At 36.8% G+C, this 16,646-nt stretch overlaps 1 protein-coding gene across 1 annotated transcript; it reads right to left on the reverse strand.

Moving 5' to 3' along the window:
- Positions 1–2,104: 2,104 nt before the first annotated feature.
- On the reverse strand, positions 2,105–13,680 carry LOC135157625 (uncharacterized). The gene is made up of 4 exons (XM_064113960.1): positions 13,529–13,680; positions 7,399–7,477; positions 6,775–6,905; positions 2,105–4,829 (listed from the first exon to the last, which is right to left on the reverse strand). The coding sequence occupies exons 1-4, from the start codon at positions 13,586–13,588 to the stop codon at positions 4,638–4,640; spliced, it is 462 nt and encodes a 153-aa protein (XP_063970030.1). The 5' UTR covers positions 13,589–13,680; the 3' UTR covers positions 2,105–4,637.
- Between the last annotated feature and the right edge of the window lie 2,966 nt (positions 13,681–16,646).

A 16,646-nucleotide genomic window follows, 5' to 3' on the forward strand; every position in this document is an offset into this window, starting at 1 on the left:
AGCGACCTACATGTACAGAGACCTGTCTTGCGACTGGGTGCGATAATATGATGGGCCATAAGACTGTTGCAAGACCGATCGCAACGGCTTACAACATTGCACTACCGTTGTGTGCGACCGTTCCCCTCGCAATCCCTCGTGCAACACTCGCATGTGATCGCACGAGCACAATAGGATCATAAGCGACTTACTCGTGCAACGGGTTTTACTGGTTGTTTTTGTTGTACGACAGCTGTTGCAACTGTGAAAGCCTATGTGCGATATTATGAGATGACTGGCGATTGATGCCTGTTGCAGCCTGTCGCACGACCAAAAGGTCGCAAGTGGTCGTACGTCAATTGTGAAAGGGGCTTAGGCCAATGTATTTGGTGTAACAGCTAGGTTCTGTTGACCATTGGAGCAATAATCCCTTTTTAGGTCTAATTGTCAAAACTCAAAACTCTGCGTGCTCGCATTTTATGTACACTTCTATATTCGCTAGAGGGTATTCATTTGTCTCGCAATCTACTATGGTCAACAAGGAAATTCGTGATCACCCTCGCAAAAAGTGTTCACTAGCTTTCTATGAAATTCGTGTTCACTCTCGCAAAAAGTGTTCACTAGCTTACAAGTTCACGAGCTTTCGAGTGCCGCTGCAACTCTTTATAAAGTGACGAAAATTATCTGACAACGTAGCCTATTTATACCAACCCCCAGGACCGTATACGCACGGTCGTGCGTACAAAGATCGCACTCTCATTAGGTCAATTGATTAATGAGATACATATCCTTTTCATGAATTCCCACGAATAGTCCCAGATCGGAATATCAAATATTTTCAGATAGCTTTCACTTCGAGCTCGCATCATTGAAAGGTGTGATCTATATGTTGTTAATTTTTTCTCGTTTCAGATCGGAATATCAAAATTTTCTCAGCTCGCGTTCGGATAATTTATCTAGGAAGATACTAATCATTTGATTACGGAGGGAAATGTAGATAGAGTTATTTGTCCGCCCCTCCCAATTGGCGATTGTATGAAAACATCAAATAATTCTAATTTCATGTAACAGAAAAAGGAAGGTAGAAACATGACATCATAAGCCCACCCACATGACCCGTATACGGCGAACGTATACATGTTTTCACAAAGCTAACTTCAATAACTTTGTTAATATAAGATTATGCCATTTTTTATGATACTGCGTTTTGCGCAGTGAAATTTCATTTTTTATTTTATTTATTTACATTGATTTGACAATTTTTAGACCGGAGTACCCCTTTAATATATATATATGGTCGTGTCTAGTGTTTACAGCATTGATAAAGGTTAAACTGCATTTTAAAAGAAATAAATAACCTCCGAGGGCGACATGGCCCTTGGAAGGGGGGTGCATGCTCGGGGTGCTGCGTGTATTATTCTCAATAGACAGCACGGGCAGCATCCCCTGGAATTGTAGTAGGTGTAAAAATTGATAAATGTAACCAAAAATGATCTTAATTTTTTTATTGAAACCCTTTCTTTTTGTCAAATTTCTCAGGAGCAAAATGACCTTCATTTTTCAATGCACCTTACATATTTTTTTTTGCTTGTCAAATTTACATCATCACCCCCAGTCCCCCAGACAAAAAAAATCGTTCACAGTGACCCATCCCTGGATCAGCCACTGCGTTGAACGATAATACATTTCGTTATGTACATGTCTGAACAATACCCAACTTTAGAAAAATATGCATTGTTCGATTTCAACAATTCTTGCGTGCGAACAACGCAAATAAAATTGCATAGATGTGGATGAAAGATGAATGGCACATAGCGGAACAGTTCACTGGTCATGACATCACAAACAAAAATCAACTTTGAACGTTACACGGTTCATCTCACCAAAACTTCTGTGACGTTTTTTGTTAATATCTTTTGCATTGTCTGGCTCAGGTTTAGTGACTGCTCATTCATTTTAAAGCAAATTTCATACCCATTCGTAGTTTCAAGTTTCAGTATTCTTATGATTAAGAGACATGCTTGAGAGTGGTTCAGGGTGGCGGATGCGGTACATAGACTTTACAAGCTGCTTCTGCAAATACTCATGAATATTGACAACAACAAAACAACAATAGGACGAGCAATTTGGAATAAAAAGATTATATTTTTGCCTGTTTGTTAAAATGAAAGCTATCACAAAAAACACTAATCCACATATTTTATTATTACGCTATAGGTAGTCAGTCGTGAATTGTGAGTATAAAGGGCTTTGTTACTGTACCGGTATTTAGTAACAGATTTTGACCATTTTATTTTGACAGAAAATAAAACGTTTTATGTCGCGATAGTGTGACTTTCTGTATAAGTACATTTTTTAATTACTGATACATCATAATGAACAATGTGGGTTGTTTAGATCATGGGAGATATGACAATTTTGTTTATGAATAAGAGTTTTTTTATAGCTCTTTTTTTAACAACTCTAAAGAATATTTCTCGGCATTCATAGCATTATCACGTGATGAAACACACCCTTCCAGAACTGGCAATATTTCAATGAACAAAAATATAAGTGGGTTAAAAATATGCCACATACAATGCTGTTTATATCATAACCCAGGGGTGTTCAAGGAAGGAAGTAAACTCAAACACAATACATTCGAAAATCTATACAAAATCTAACACAAAAGCATCCCAATCATTGACAAAGCATTCCACGGGAATTTGATATTCCATGATAACGTGTGCCGGTTCACCCCTGCATATGAACGAAATATAAGTAGTTATTATTTTTGTATCTAGGGGCATCATTTGGATCAATGTCTATTGCAAGTTTCAGATAAGTTACAAAAGGGAGGCCCTTGCGATATTTGCATGCCAACATAGCGTAAAATAATCATGAAAAGGGAGACATAATACAATTTTATTAGTTACAAAGTTGACTAATTTCAGCAGTTTCCGACAAGTTTGCGCTATATTAGAGTTCAATCATAATGAATGATTTTTATGAACATATTGTATAATAACTCATTCCTATATGCTTGCGTGAATCTGAGATATCAACTTTAATATTATTATTAATTTCACACGGTAAAAAAAAATCGTAATTTGAATGATGATTCCAGTAAAAAATAAGGCTAATGATGAATTTTTAGCACGATCGTACTCGCATTAATGATCTAGTACATTACTTAGTACCTATTCTTGTTGCCCAACCCTGCCGGCGTACAGAGGGAGGGGGGGGGGGGCTGGAAGCCATGGAAAACAAAACTGTTGTACTGTTGTAATGTATTTAGTCTTAATTTTGATGAGACCCCGGGGCTGAATACAGGTTCATTTCAAAGGGAATAAGGGAAAGGTGATGCACTCAAAGGGTCTTTTCAGACGTGAATCTTGAATCATCCAACCGCCCTTTCACACGGTTAAAAAAAAAATCGTAATTTGAATGATGACTCCAGTGAAAAATAAAGCTAAGGACGAATATTTAGCACGTGTGAAAACAAACTAAAACATGATTAGAATCACGAACGCTAATCACATTCACGATTACAATAGCAATTATCATTAAAATGATGATTCAAGATTCACGTATGAAAAGGCCCATTGTAATGACGATTGCAATTTGTCTTTAGAATCATCGGACCTTTCACACGCAAAATTCGTACCGTAACTGGAATTCATCTCCAGATTAGAATTTGAATTCGTGATTGTGATTAGCGTTCGTGATTCTACTTTGGTTTCACACGTGCTAAAAATTCGTCATTAGCCTTATTTTTCACTGGAATCATCATTCAAATTACGATTTTTTTTTTACCGTGTGAAAGGGCGAATAGTTAAAAAAAAAAAGGTTGATCCAATCGACCAATAATTCGATGCACATTGTCATATAATTATGATCTGAAATTGAATATCGTAAAAACAATAGGTTTATAAAACACATTAACCAAATTAAAAGAGAGTACCCTATATATAAATGACATAAAACCCATTTACTTTCTTTGTTATATATCAAAATTGGCTTTATACCTATATATAACATATACCATGTACCTCCATACTAAGTTTAATAGGACTGGAATTGATTTATCTGAATTAGAATGCGGATAATATTTGAGCGATCATTATTGATTTGAACTCTAAGTTAACGCTTGTACCGAAACTCCATTTCCTAGTATTATGACTCGATCTTAAATGAGTCTTTAAATGATAAACAGTACCTACTGTACCTTTTGTATCGAAGAGAAGGTACGTGGCCCATACATCTAAAAAAAAAAAAAGCAATCTGCGTACTCTCTACCTATCCTCTTTTCCTCTTATCATTTTTCCATCATATTAATTTTTTTCAATTCTTTGAAAATCATAGAGTCGTTCTTTACTCCCTGTAGAGCCAACCTGTCCAAGGTGAATAGATCCAAACAGTCAGAAGATAAAATCGATTAAAGCAAAACGGAAACTAAAACTAAGAACATGAATTTACTTGGTGCCTATTTTAGATTTACAAGTACTAAATCCTGTAACCATGGTAACATTATGACACTAGATATATGAGGCCAACATATCATATAAATGTGCACCATTTTCCTCCTCTACAATAAAGGATTCTGTTTATTTGTTATCAATGGTTTTAAAGAACGATGTAAATGTGAGGAGTCATGTCAAGCAGAATGATAAGATGACTTATTCTTCAGGGAATGCAACGACGTGGTCCACGTTGCACTCGTTATGATCACAACACTGTGTGTATCTCTCAAAACGGCTTTTTATGGCGATGGCCTCATCGCACACGAGTCCGTCTGGTTGGCAACCACGGATGACCTCCATCGTATTAATACGCTTTGCTTCTGTGTCCACAAGGTTCCTTACTCGAATCTGAAGTGATTAGAAAATGATGATGCATCAGTAACTTGTTTGACGGTGGAGCGCTGGGAACGATTTTTGAAGTGGGGATGCTGGTGTAAATTTGAAAAGCCAAAAAAGGGGGGTTCACTACAAAATTTTGGGTTACAATTTTCCATTTTCACACATCTACCAGAATACCTGGGGGTGCTGCAAAACATGGAGAATGATACGCGCTTTTTCTTTTTCCTTTTCTTTTTCTTCTGCTTCTTCTTCTTCTCTCTGCATACTACTTCTACTGCTTCTACTAGGACCTACTACTACTACTAATAATAATTGTACATTTATATTGCGCAATTTCTATATGACTGTATATACTCAACTGCGCATTACAATAACGTTGTTATTATTATTATTACCCCGGCTATAGCCGCGCTGCCTACAGTACAGACGCTCTGGCATTCGAGGAATGTCTTCCTGCCGGGTACCCATTCACCTCAACTGGGTTGAGTGCAGCACAATGTGGGTACATTTCTTGCAGAAGGAAAACATGCCATGGCTGCATGGTAATCGAACCCACGTCCCTCAGATTGAAAGACGAGAGTCATGACCATTAGACCACGACGCCCCCACTACTACTTCTACTACTACTACTTCTACTACTTCTACTACCACTACTACTTCTACTACTACTACTACTTATACTACTACTACAACTACTACTACTACTACTTCTACTACTTTTACTAATACTACTACTACTACTACTACTACTACTTCTACTACTACTACTTCTACTACTTCTACTACTACTACTACTACTACAACTTATACTACTACAACTTCTACTACTACTACTACTACTTCTACTACTACTACTACTTCTACTACTACTACTACTACTACTTCTACTACTACTTCTTCTTCTACTACTACTACTTATTCTTCCACTACTACTACTACTACTACTTCTACTACTACTACTACTACTACTACTTCTACTACTACTACTTCTTCTACTACTACTACTACTACTACTTCTACTACTACTACTTCTTCTTCTTCTACTACTACTACTTCTACTACTACTACTACTACTTCTACTACTTTTACTACTACTACTACTACTACTACTACAACTACAACTACTTCTACTACTACTACTTCTACTACTACTACTACTAGTACTACTACTACTTCTACTACTACTACTACTACTACTACTACTACTACTACTACTACTACTACTACCACAACTAGTACTACCACCACTACTACTACTACTACTACTACTACTATTACTACCACTACTAATTCTACTACTACTACTACTACTACTACTACTACTTCTACTACTACTACTACTACTACCACAACTAGTACTACTATTACTACCACTACTACTTCTACTACTACTACTACTATTACTACTACTTCTACTACTACTACTACTTCTACTACCACTACTACTACTACTACCACTACTACTACTACCACTACTACTACTTCTACTACTACTACTACTACTACTACTACTACTACTACTACTACTACTACTACTACTACTACTTGTACCACTACTAGTACTACTACTACCACTGCTACTACTACCACTACTACCACTACTACTACTACCACTACTACTACTACTACTACTACTACTACTACTACACTACAAAAATATACAAGCATCGCCACTATTACTGTACTGCTGCTACTACTATTTTTGCTACTATTACAAAGACTACTACAACTTTATATATACTGCTAAAGCTGCTGCTACAATCAATACTCATAAATTGACAACGACAATAAAAACAATGACAAACATAGCAATTTCTGTTGTAATAAACTGATCATAATTTTTCTTGCATTTGTTGAAATGAGAACTCTCGCAATAAGCAGTAATCTATAAGCTTTATCCATATTCTAGACAGTAATAAATCATAATTTTAAGGGGTTTTCATTATTCACTTACGTAACAACTTGTAACACCTTCGGCACACGTTTCAACTTGGTCTGGCATTTCAGATACGCAGTATTTGTTGCCACGGTTGCTCCCAACAATATTCTGACACTTGGTACATTTGAGAGGCCCTTCTGATGGCTCTGTTAATACAATTGATTGATTGATTAATTGATTGATTGGTTGATTGATTGATTGATTGATTGATTGATTGATTGATTGATTGATTGATTGATCGATCAATCGATAACACTTAAGGAAAAAAATGGTGTTAGATTAATGGGTTTTCAAGGTATTCATCAATTTGTAGAGATATTAAACTTTTATTTGTCATACGTATTTTATTTTGTATATGAATTGAAGTTGTCAATAAAAACTACTTATTACAAACAATGATTGATTGATTAATCAATCGATCAATATCGTTTGATTAATTGATTGATCGATTGATTAATATTGATTGATTGATTCATTGATCCATTGGTTGATTGATCCAATAATTAATTTATGATCTTTACAAATGTTCATTTAATGCTCATATAGTGGCTATGTGTTGATGAATAGACCAGTGCATATTATTCTACCCCTTTTGAATAGTGAATAATCCAGTAAAATGTCAGGAAATATATTACACACCTTGTTTGATGCCATCCTCTTGTGTATCAGCACTATCGAGTAACGTCTGGATTAATTTCACGACATCATCATTATTGGCCTGCATTGAAAAGTGGGTAGTGGTTATGCTTATACTCACTTTGTGACAATTAGCTAAAAGTTTATGTCATACCCCTGGTGTATAAACAAACCTGAGTATATTGGAGAGTGCGAACAGGCAAATCACTTGTGGACAAGACAGGACGAAAACAAAAAAGACACACACACACACAACAAAACCGAATAGAACTGGACAAGTTAGCAAAGAAACAAGAAACAAAACAAACTACAGACAAAGACCAACAAAAAAGAAGATCAGAAAAAGCAATAGCACCAGACATTCAGGTGATAAGAAGAGGGGAAAAAATGAAAATGTGAGAGGAGAGGGGAAAGAGGGGAAGGAAAAAAGTAAGAAGGAAAGAAAATCGAAAGAGGTGGAAGCTGCTTAGACAGAAAAATAATAATAGTTATAATGATAATAATAAAATTAATAATAATAATAATAATAAAGGTGACAATAACTACAATAACAACATAATGATATAAATACTTATGATAATAAGGAAATATTGACAATGATAATGACGATGATATTGATACTTCTACTAATAATAATCGGTTTTCTTATAGCGCCTTGTACTTATATCAAAAACTCCGCTTAGCAAATGCAAGGCCTTCTGATTATACGACTTGGGTCATAGCAACTACATCACAACAATTTCATAGATCAAAGCGTAAAACTAACGAAAAAATGTTATTCATAATTATAAAATGCCAAGATTGTTATACACAATGAAAACGATTAAACAATATTTAACGACGGAATAACCGTCGAGTTTTGTCATTTTTAAAGCAAAACTTGGACCGTCGGCATGGTTGGTCCATGGAGCTATATATAGCTCTATGGTTGGTCGTAGAGACTCTGAATTACAGTTTTGAACGAGGAATGGTGTCTACGTCACAGAGGCAAGGTACCCTAGAGAATAGCAATAAAAGTGAAAAGATAAAATGTTCATAGAAAATTACAGGCCCATAACACCACTCATAAATGTTGATATCAAGATCGGCTCCAAAGCCTTAGCACAGAGAATGAAAAATATTTTACCATATTCACCCGGGTGGGTATTTCATAATCAAGCTGTTCGTAAGTTAAGAGCGACTTTAAGAACGACTGGTGAACCTTTCTTGTGCCCGAAATAATCACCAATGAATGTATAATGGTGAACATCATTTACCACAAGAAAGGATCGCCAGTCGTTCTTAAAGTCGCTCTTATCTTACGAACAGCTTTATGAAACGTCCCCCTGATCAAGTAGCTTCTGTTAAAACTGGATACTACGACCGTGGAAGACGTGAAACAGTACTTGCGACAATGTTCTACATAGGTTTTAGCGATTGGGCGGTATTTTATTAAGCCTCGATTATAAAAAGGCCTTCGACTCACGGAACAACCCATTTTTAATAGAAGTTTTGAAATGTTTCAACTTTGGAAATAATTTTTACAATTTTGTCGGTGTTCTATACAAAAATATTGAAAGCTGTGTGAGAAACAATAACGTTTCAACTGGACATTCTACAGTAGGGAAATGTATTCGACAGGGGGAATCCTTTATCTCCATATCTTTTCTATTTTAGCCATAGAAATGCTAGCCATAAATATAAGAAAAATTGAAATATTCAAGGCATAAGACTAAAGAATATCCATGTACGCCGACGATATAACGGTTTATTTGTCAAACTTTGACTCGTAACATCAACTCACGGCAGATTCAAGTGTTTTTCAATTATGTTCATCACTTTCACTGAATTTCGATGAGACGAAAGCAATGTTTATACACTGCAAAAACTCCGGTGTTGATTTAACACCAGCCCGGAATCTATATATGTCCACACCAGAGAAGTATTGAAACATTACCAGTTTGGAATCAAATCGATGCTGTTTTAATACTAATTGGTGTTAGACCAAAACGAAACTGGTGTTGTTTAACACTTCTCTGGTGTGGACATATATAGATTCCGGGCTGGTGTTAAATCAACACTGGAGTTTTTGCAGTGTAGGACAATTCAGTTTGCAAAATTCAGTTATACCAATAGATATAAAGTTTTTTTAAGTTTTGACAATTCTTGGCATCGACATCTCTTACTCTTTTGAGTCCGTCACAAACATTATCACACATAACTTTGCAACCGTAAGTCACTTTTCATCCAAACTTGGGCTGTAGATGTACTTGGGGGAACCTGTGTGTTATGCTGCAGTCGGAGGTCACATGGTAAGGTCAAAGGTCGTTTTGAGGTCAACGTTAAAGTTTACGTGCAAGACTCTCTCATGACACATAATTCCCCAACCGTAATTCACCTTTCATCCAAACTTGGGTTGTAGATAGGAGACCCGCGTGTTATTGTCTAGTCGGAGGTCACATGGTAAGGTCGAAGGTCATTTTGAGGTTAACGTTAAAGTTGACGTGCAGACTCTTATGACACATGACTCTGCAACCGTAAGTCACTTTTCATCCAAACTTGGGCTGTAGATGTACTTGGGGGAACCTGTATGTTATGCTGCAGTCGGAGGTCACATGGTAAGGTCAAAGGTCATTTTGAGGTCAACGTTAAAGTTTACGTGCAAGACTCTCTCATGACACATAACTCCGCGACCGTAATTCACCTTTCATCCAAACTTGGGTTGTAGATAGGAGACCCGCGTGTTATTGTCTAGTCGGAGGTCACATGGTAAGGTCGAAGGTCATTTGGGGTTAACGTTAAAGTTGACGTGCAGACTCTTATGACACATGACTCTGCAACCGTAAGTCACTTTTCATCCAAACTTGGGCTGTAGATGTACTTGGGGGAACCTGTATGTTATGCTGCAGTCGGAGGTCACATGGTAAGGTCAAAGGTCATTTTGAGGTCAACGTTAAAGTTTACGTGCAAGACTCTCTCATGACACATAACTCCGCAACCGTGATTCACCTTTCATCCAAACTTGGGTTGTAGATAGGAGACCCGCGTGTTATTGTCTAGTCGGAGGTCACATGGTAAGGTCGAAGGTCATTTTGAGGTTAACGTTAAAGTTGATGTGCAGACTCTTATGACACATGACTCTGCAACCGTAAGTCACTTTTCATCCAAACTTGGGCTGTAGATGTACTTGGGGGAACCTGTATGTTATGCTGCAGTCGGAGGTCACATGGTAAGGTCAAAGGTCACTTTGAGGTCAACGTTAAAGTTTGCGTGCAAGACTCTCTTATGAAAAATGTTATTCCATCCCACATGTCCCAGTTATTCCAATGAACTTTTGATAAAAATTATGTTGCGTGCCGTCGCAAATCGCGATTTTTGGGTTATTTTCACAAGTGGGCAAGACCAACATCGTTTATGCCTTGTTTAAATATCAATAACTCGAGTTTCCAAGGTGTTTACTCGTTTTAATCATTTTTACAACATTAATAGGCAACAGAGTACCAAAATGTCTACTCTTCCATTAAATATCACTATTGAATCACACACTACAAAATTTTGAAAGATTGAATGGCTTACAAAGTTAGAGAACGACTGCACTATCCCCTTTTTGCAATGCGACACCCTAGACTGATTTTAATCCTAATTATTTCCTTTCATGCGAATCTATTATATTTGGATTATTTGAACCATTAAGTCTAGCCACCTCAGCATTTCATTTTCTTATTTTACTTGGTAAACAATTCATTTTGTGTTGTAAATACCAAGAGACTCTCCCTAGTTTAAAACAATTTAATTATTATGTCTTATAAAGTCACCGAGGAAGTTATTGCAAAGAAGAAAAGCAAACTCAATAAACATAACGTAAAATGGCAAAACATAAATATTTCCATTGCAATATTGTAACCACTGAAGATAAGTATATTTGTATTTTTTTAATCGCATTTTGTGAGCTTGTTTTATCTTCTGTTAATGTTGTATGATTGTTGGATTGTTGCTATGTCATACGTTTGGCCACGTAATCTATGAAAATGTCATATTTTTGTTTTTGTTGCCGCACACGCCAATTTTTTTTCCCACCGCAGTTCCGGATATCAATATGAATATTCATGACTTTTGTCTTCGGAATAAGACTACGCACGCACGTGGACTTGTCTTTACAAAATTGAGGTCGTTGGGTTGCCACCAACACCCTCAAATTGCTGGACGGTACTAGGCCTTAGATCTAGTAGGTTCAATTCTTCCAAGAGCCATTAAAGGGGAATCCAGCCTTGGCCATTAAAGTGTTGGGAAGGAGAAAAATAAATTAAACAGAATGGTGAAAGTTTGAAAGAAATCGGACAAGCAATAAGAAAGTCATAGCTGCTTTAAAATTGAGATCACTAATACTATGTAGATTTCAAATTGGCAACTGGGTAAGTAAATTATGACAAGGGGCAAGGACAACTTTCCTATAGGCCATGTATTTTATTATCAGGGATTTGTGGTTTTCTCCTAAGTACCCATTGCCCTGGGGCAGTAATCTAAATATAACCCAGGTAGTATATTGTTTTATATTGTTTTATTGCACATGCTCAGTGGGGTACCGGTCTCCAGATACTCTCTGGCATGTTGGGAGTGGGTGGGTTAATTTGTGCCCGTTTCTATTTCTATTACTGCTCTTGTATTGTACATATGTTTATTATCATCATGTTTGATTATTGTTACCTTGGTATTTTTTTCTTATGCCTATTATTGCCATTGTTGTAAGTTGTTATATTTCTTCTATGCCCCCAGGAGGGGCCGTCAAAGAAATAAAATCATTGTCATTGTCATTGTCATTGTCCTCATGAAAGAAAAATATAATTTGAAATAAAACTTTTGGGAAAAATGACATTTCAGCCATAATATGTATTGGAGTACATGGAAGAGTAGTCCTTGCCTTACATCACTATGACATCCCATATGCGGCCAATTTGAAGTCTCCATGGGTATAGTGATTACCAATATTTACAACTTTTAAAAATTCATATCTTTCTTGTTGTTTGTCCAATATTGTTCAAACTTTCACCGATCAACTTGTCTGATTTTTCTTTTCCTTATAAAATCAAGTTTTTATTTGGGTTGGATTCCCCTTTGATGACAAGACAACATGTTAGGCTATGGCTAGGCTAGGCTATGAAATTAACTTTATTTTAAATATGGACCTGTCTAATGCCTGCCGACGACTAAAGCCATGGTTAGCTTATTATTGTTAATTCCAAACTTTACGTTTACTCACGTTAAACCAATGAGCTTGGTAGCCTTAGTACGTATATTATGTAACAAAATTGCGTATTTCGAGGACGGGAAATTAAAAACTTAATAATTTGTAAAGGAACTGCTTATCGATCAATTACATTTTGTTGATCAAGAGAATTTACTCGGCGATTAAAATAGCTATGTAGCGAGCCGCGCGTTTACCAAAGACGTCGACGCCGCCCGAGTGCCTGAAACGGGACCCTTTCCCCCGGGGGGGGGGGGGCACTCAGTATATAATGCATATAGTTTAGTGGGTATATGTGTCGCGGAGGGGACCCCCATTTTTACACTAAAATTTCCGTTCCAGGGCATAGCATTTTCATCTTATTGAGCCGCTCCGAAGCATAGCATTTTCTTCTTATCGAGAGAAAAGAAGAAAGAAATCCGCTCCAAAGCTTCGCATATTTTTCGTTACGCTGCGTTCCGGTCGCATTCATGACATGCAACGCGAACGACCACAATTTTGATGTATTAATTTTGATGCATGTATAAGATTACACTCTATAAAAATACTGGGTGAAAATGCTCCATGAGGGTAATGTGTCCAACCAACATTGGGCATTTTGAGGGGCTCTTTTATTTATCCAGTGTGATGAAAATTGTACCCATTCTAAAGTAATTGCTGCTTATTTTTAAACCTTACTGGACAATTATTGGGTAAATTACTGCCCAAAATTGGTTGGACACATAATTACCCTCGTGCTGGTTAAAAGTTTACCCAATATTTTTTTTATAGTGTACAGGGTTTCTCGAGACTCTGCTGCAGGAAATTCGGGTTTTTTTAGGAAATATTTTCTAACAGTGAAGACTATCAGTGATTGTAAATAAAAGAATCTAGTAAAATTCAAATATAGTTGAAAGTTTTTTAGTTACTTACATTTGTCGATGGGACAACCAAGACATGAACGGCCAAGAAAACGATCAAAACAAGCTTCATTTTCTCTTAGTAACAATTATTACTTAACTTTCGAGTATGACACAAAGTATTTTTGGTAGTCCCTTTTGAAGGTTCAGAACGATCTTGGAAAACATATGGATCATTCCATTTCAGAATTGGGAAGGTACTCGTGAATATTACGATTGATCGCTTGATTTCACAGACCATAAAAACCATTCAAGGGCGTAGGCGGGGTACACGTGCACGTACACCTTATGCATTTTCAGTGTGGTTTATGTTTACGCTTAATGATCGGGAGGAATTGTTTGGAACAGAGGCGTCGATCCTGGGTCCGGGGGGGCAGGGGCGATCGTCCCACCAATGAAAATATTGGGCCGTCAAGCATATCGTTTTGCCCCCCCCCCCATAATTTCTTAAGTGCAAAAATAAAATAAAACTGTTATATCATCAGAAATCAGCAAATTAACCAAACACAATATAAAATTTAGTTTTTACATCTATAGTGCAGTACAAAATCATGATTTACGCAGGAGTCATAGAGGTATAGAATTCTTTTCTGCCAATGAATAAACACGAAAATGACAAACCCCTTTTTCCATAGGCAGATCCAGATCCAGGTGAGTGTCAAATTGTCCCTTTTTTCAGATTGGAATATCGACAAGTTTTATCTCGAGCCTAGGAAGAGGAATGGGAAGATAGTCATCAGTTTCCATATATATGATGACATTAAAATATAACCGGTCCTAGATCAAAATGACACTATAATATATCAGTTTGCACCTCGCGCTCGTACCATTTATTCATTGCGATCCACATCCACCCTACACAGTGCATAAAGCATAGATTTATATGTACATATATATATATATGTGTGAAACTATACAAGTACAACAGCTTTGGCAACTCATTTATTTAAATATTTTGTGAAAGAAATAGATGAAGAGAACAATGGTAGGCGTAGCTTAAATCAAGGTTCCCCAGAGCTATCTGCCCTTTGGAAAAATTGGTAATGCCGAAAAAATCGAACCCGGGCCCCCAGCTTTGAACGCCGGTGCCTTAACCACGAGACCACAGAGACGGGTTAGTGGCTAGGGCGACCCCGTTCCGATTGACCGTCAGATAGACAGATTTTTCGATTTTGGTGGCTTGTCATTGTTCAAAACCCACCTACACCCGACAAAGGAATCTGTCTATCTGACGGTCAGTCGGATCGGGGTCGCCCTAGCCACTAACCCGTCTCTGTGGTCTAGTGGTTAAGGCACCTGCGTTCAACGTTCGAAAAGATATGTCACTTACTTTAAGAATGTTATTTTCAAAAAATAAGATATCAGTATGTGATCTAAAGTGTGTTTGAAAAATTATTCTTAGAGCTTTTTTCTGGATAAGTAATATTGTATTTAGTTGTGTTTGTATCGCACATCTCCAGGCAATAATTCCATAATTAATATATGGTAGAATAAGGGTGTAATATAATGTTAACAAAGTGCGGGAAGGGAGAAAATGTTTGAGTTTATTAATAATTCCAATGTTTCTAGAAATTGTTTTACATAACTTTTATACTATCGATATGAGGCTTCCAGGATAATTTGTCGTCAATAAGGACACCCAAGAATCTGGTAGTGGAAACATTATTAAGAACGAAATTATCAAAGAAAATACTGTCAGGTAGAGTATTGATTTTATTACTGAAAAGCATGTAGATTGTCTTCTGGGCCCGTATTCCATAAACGAGATAAGCTTTTTGCTTAAGTCTTTGCAATTTGTCTTAGCATTTTGCTTGTCTAAGAAATCTTCCTTAAAGATATTCTATAAACTTTAAGACATTTGTCTCAAGTCAGACGATATGGCTAAGCCAAAGTCTCACTACAAATTCTATGACCTTCTTAATAAACTGCTGCAGGGGTGACTGCAACAAACTTGCAAAAATGTCACTGAAGTTGTTTTTTCTTAAAAATTTTGATTTTAATTGAAACTAATTACAACTATTGTAGTAAAAGAAGAGCATTCATCACCCATTTATGGTAAGAATTTTTTATTCAGATTATCTTTATTTTTGTTAACTACCAAAACATTTCAATCCCAAACCGAATGACTTGCACAGTTTTTTTGTGTATCAGTCCCATTTATTACTTTTCATGTATTGTTTGTCAAAATCTAAATTGAACAGATTCCTCTCGACATCTTTATTCTAACATTAGTTGAAGTAGACCTAAGGGAAAACTTTTGTAACTTTTGAGACTAGTCTTGGGTCTAACATTAGGCCTAGATCTAGCCTAGGCCCAAGATCTACAACTAATATTCATCTGTTTGGAGGAGAATTGAACATTGTTTGGACTTTTTGCTTTCCTGAAGGCTGAAGCAAAGCGTAACTTTGTTAGTCTAGTGCCGTAGTGGAGCAACCGAGACTGAAGCTACATAGATCTAGACCTATATTTTAGTATTGGTCTAGGCCTAGAACATTCAGGACTTAGCATGGCTTAGCCTTAGGACAGGGATAGATCTATCTAGATCTACAATACATGTAGGTCTAGAATAGATCTGACTTAGACCAAAAGTTTCAGTCTCCGACTGTATTTTGGTTGTTCCGCTAAACTATGTCTGAGTACGACACGGCTCGGTGTTAATATGGCAGAGGTAAAAATGGCAGAGGAAATAATGGCAGAGGTAAAAATGGCAGAGGTAAAAATGGCAGATGTAAAAGTGGCAGAGGTAATAATGGCAGAGGTAAAATGACAGGGGTAATAATGGCAGAGGTAAAAACGACAGAGGTAAAAATGGCAGAGGTAATAATGGCAGAGGTAATAATGGCAGAGATAAAAATGGCAAAGGTAAAAATGGCAGAGGTAATAATGGCAGAGGTAAAAATGGCAGAGGTAAAAATGGCAGAGGTAAAAATGGCAGATGTAAAAAGTGACAGAGGTAATAATGGCAGAGGTGAAATGGCAGGGGTAATAATGGTAAAAACGACATGCAGAGGTAAAAACTACATGCAGAGGTAAAAATGGCAGAGGTAAAAACGACAGAGGTAAAAATGGCAGAGGTAATAATGGCACAGGTAAAAATGGCAGAGGTAAAAAAAGGCAGAGGTGAAAATGGC

The sequence above is a fragment of the Lytechinus pictus genome, chromosome 19 (genome assembly GCF_037042905.1).
Source record: "Lytechinus pictus isolate F3 Inbred chromosome 19, Lp3.0, whole genome shotgun sequence".
Classification (NCBI taxonomy): domain Eukaryota; kingdom Metazoa; phylum Echinodermata; class Echinoidea; order Temnopleuroida; family Toxopneustidae; genus Lytechinus; species Lytechinus pictus.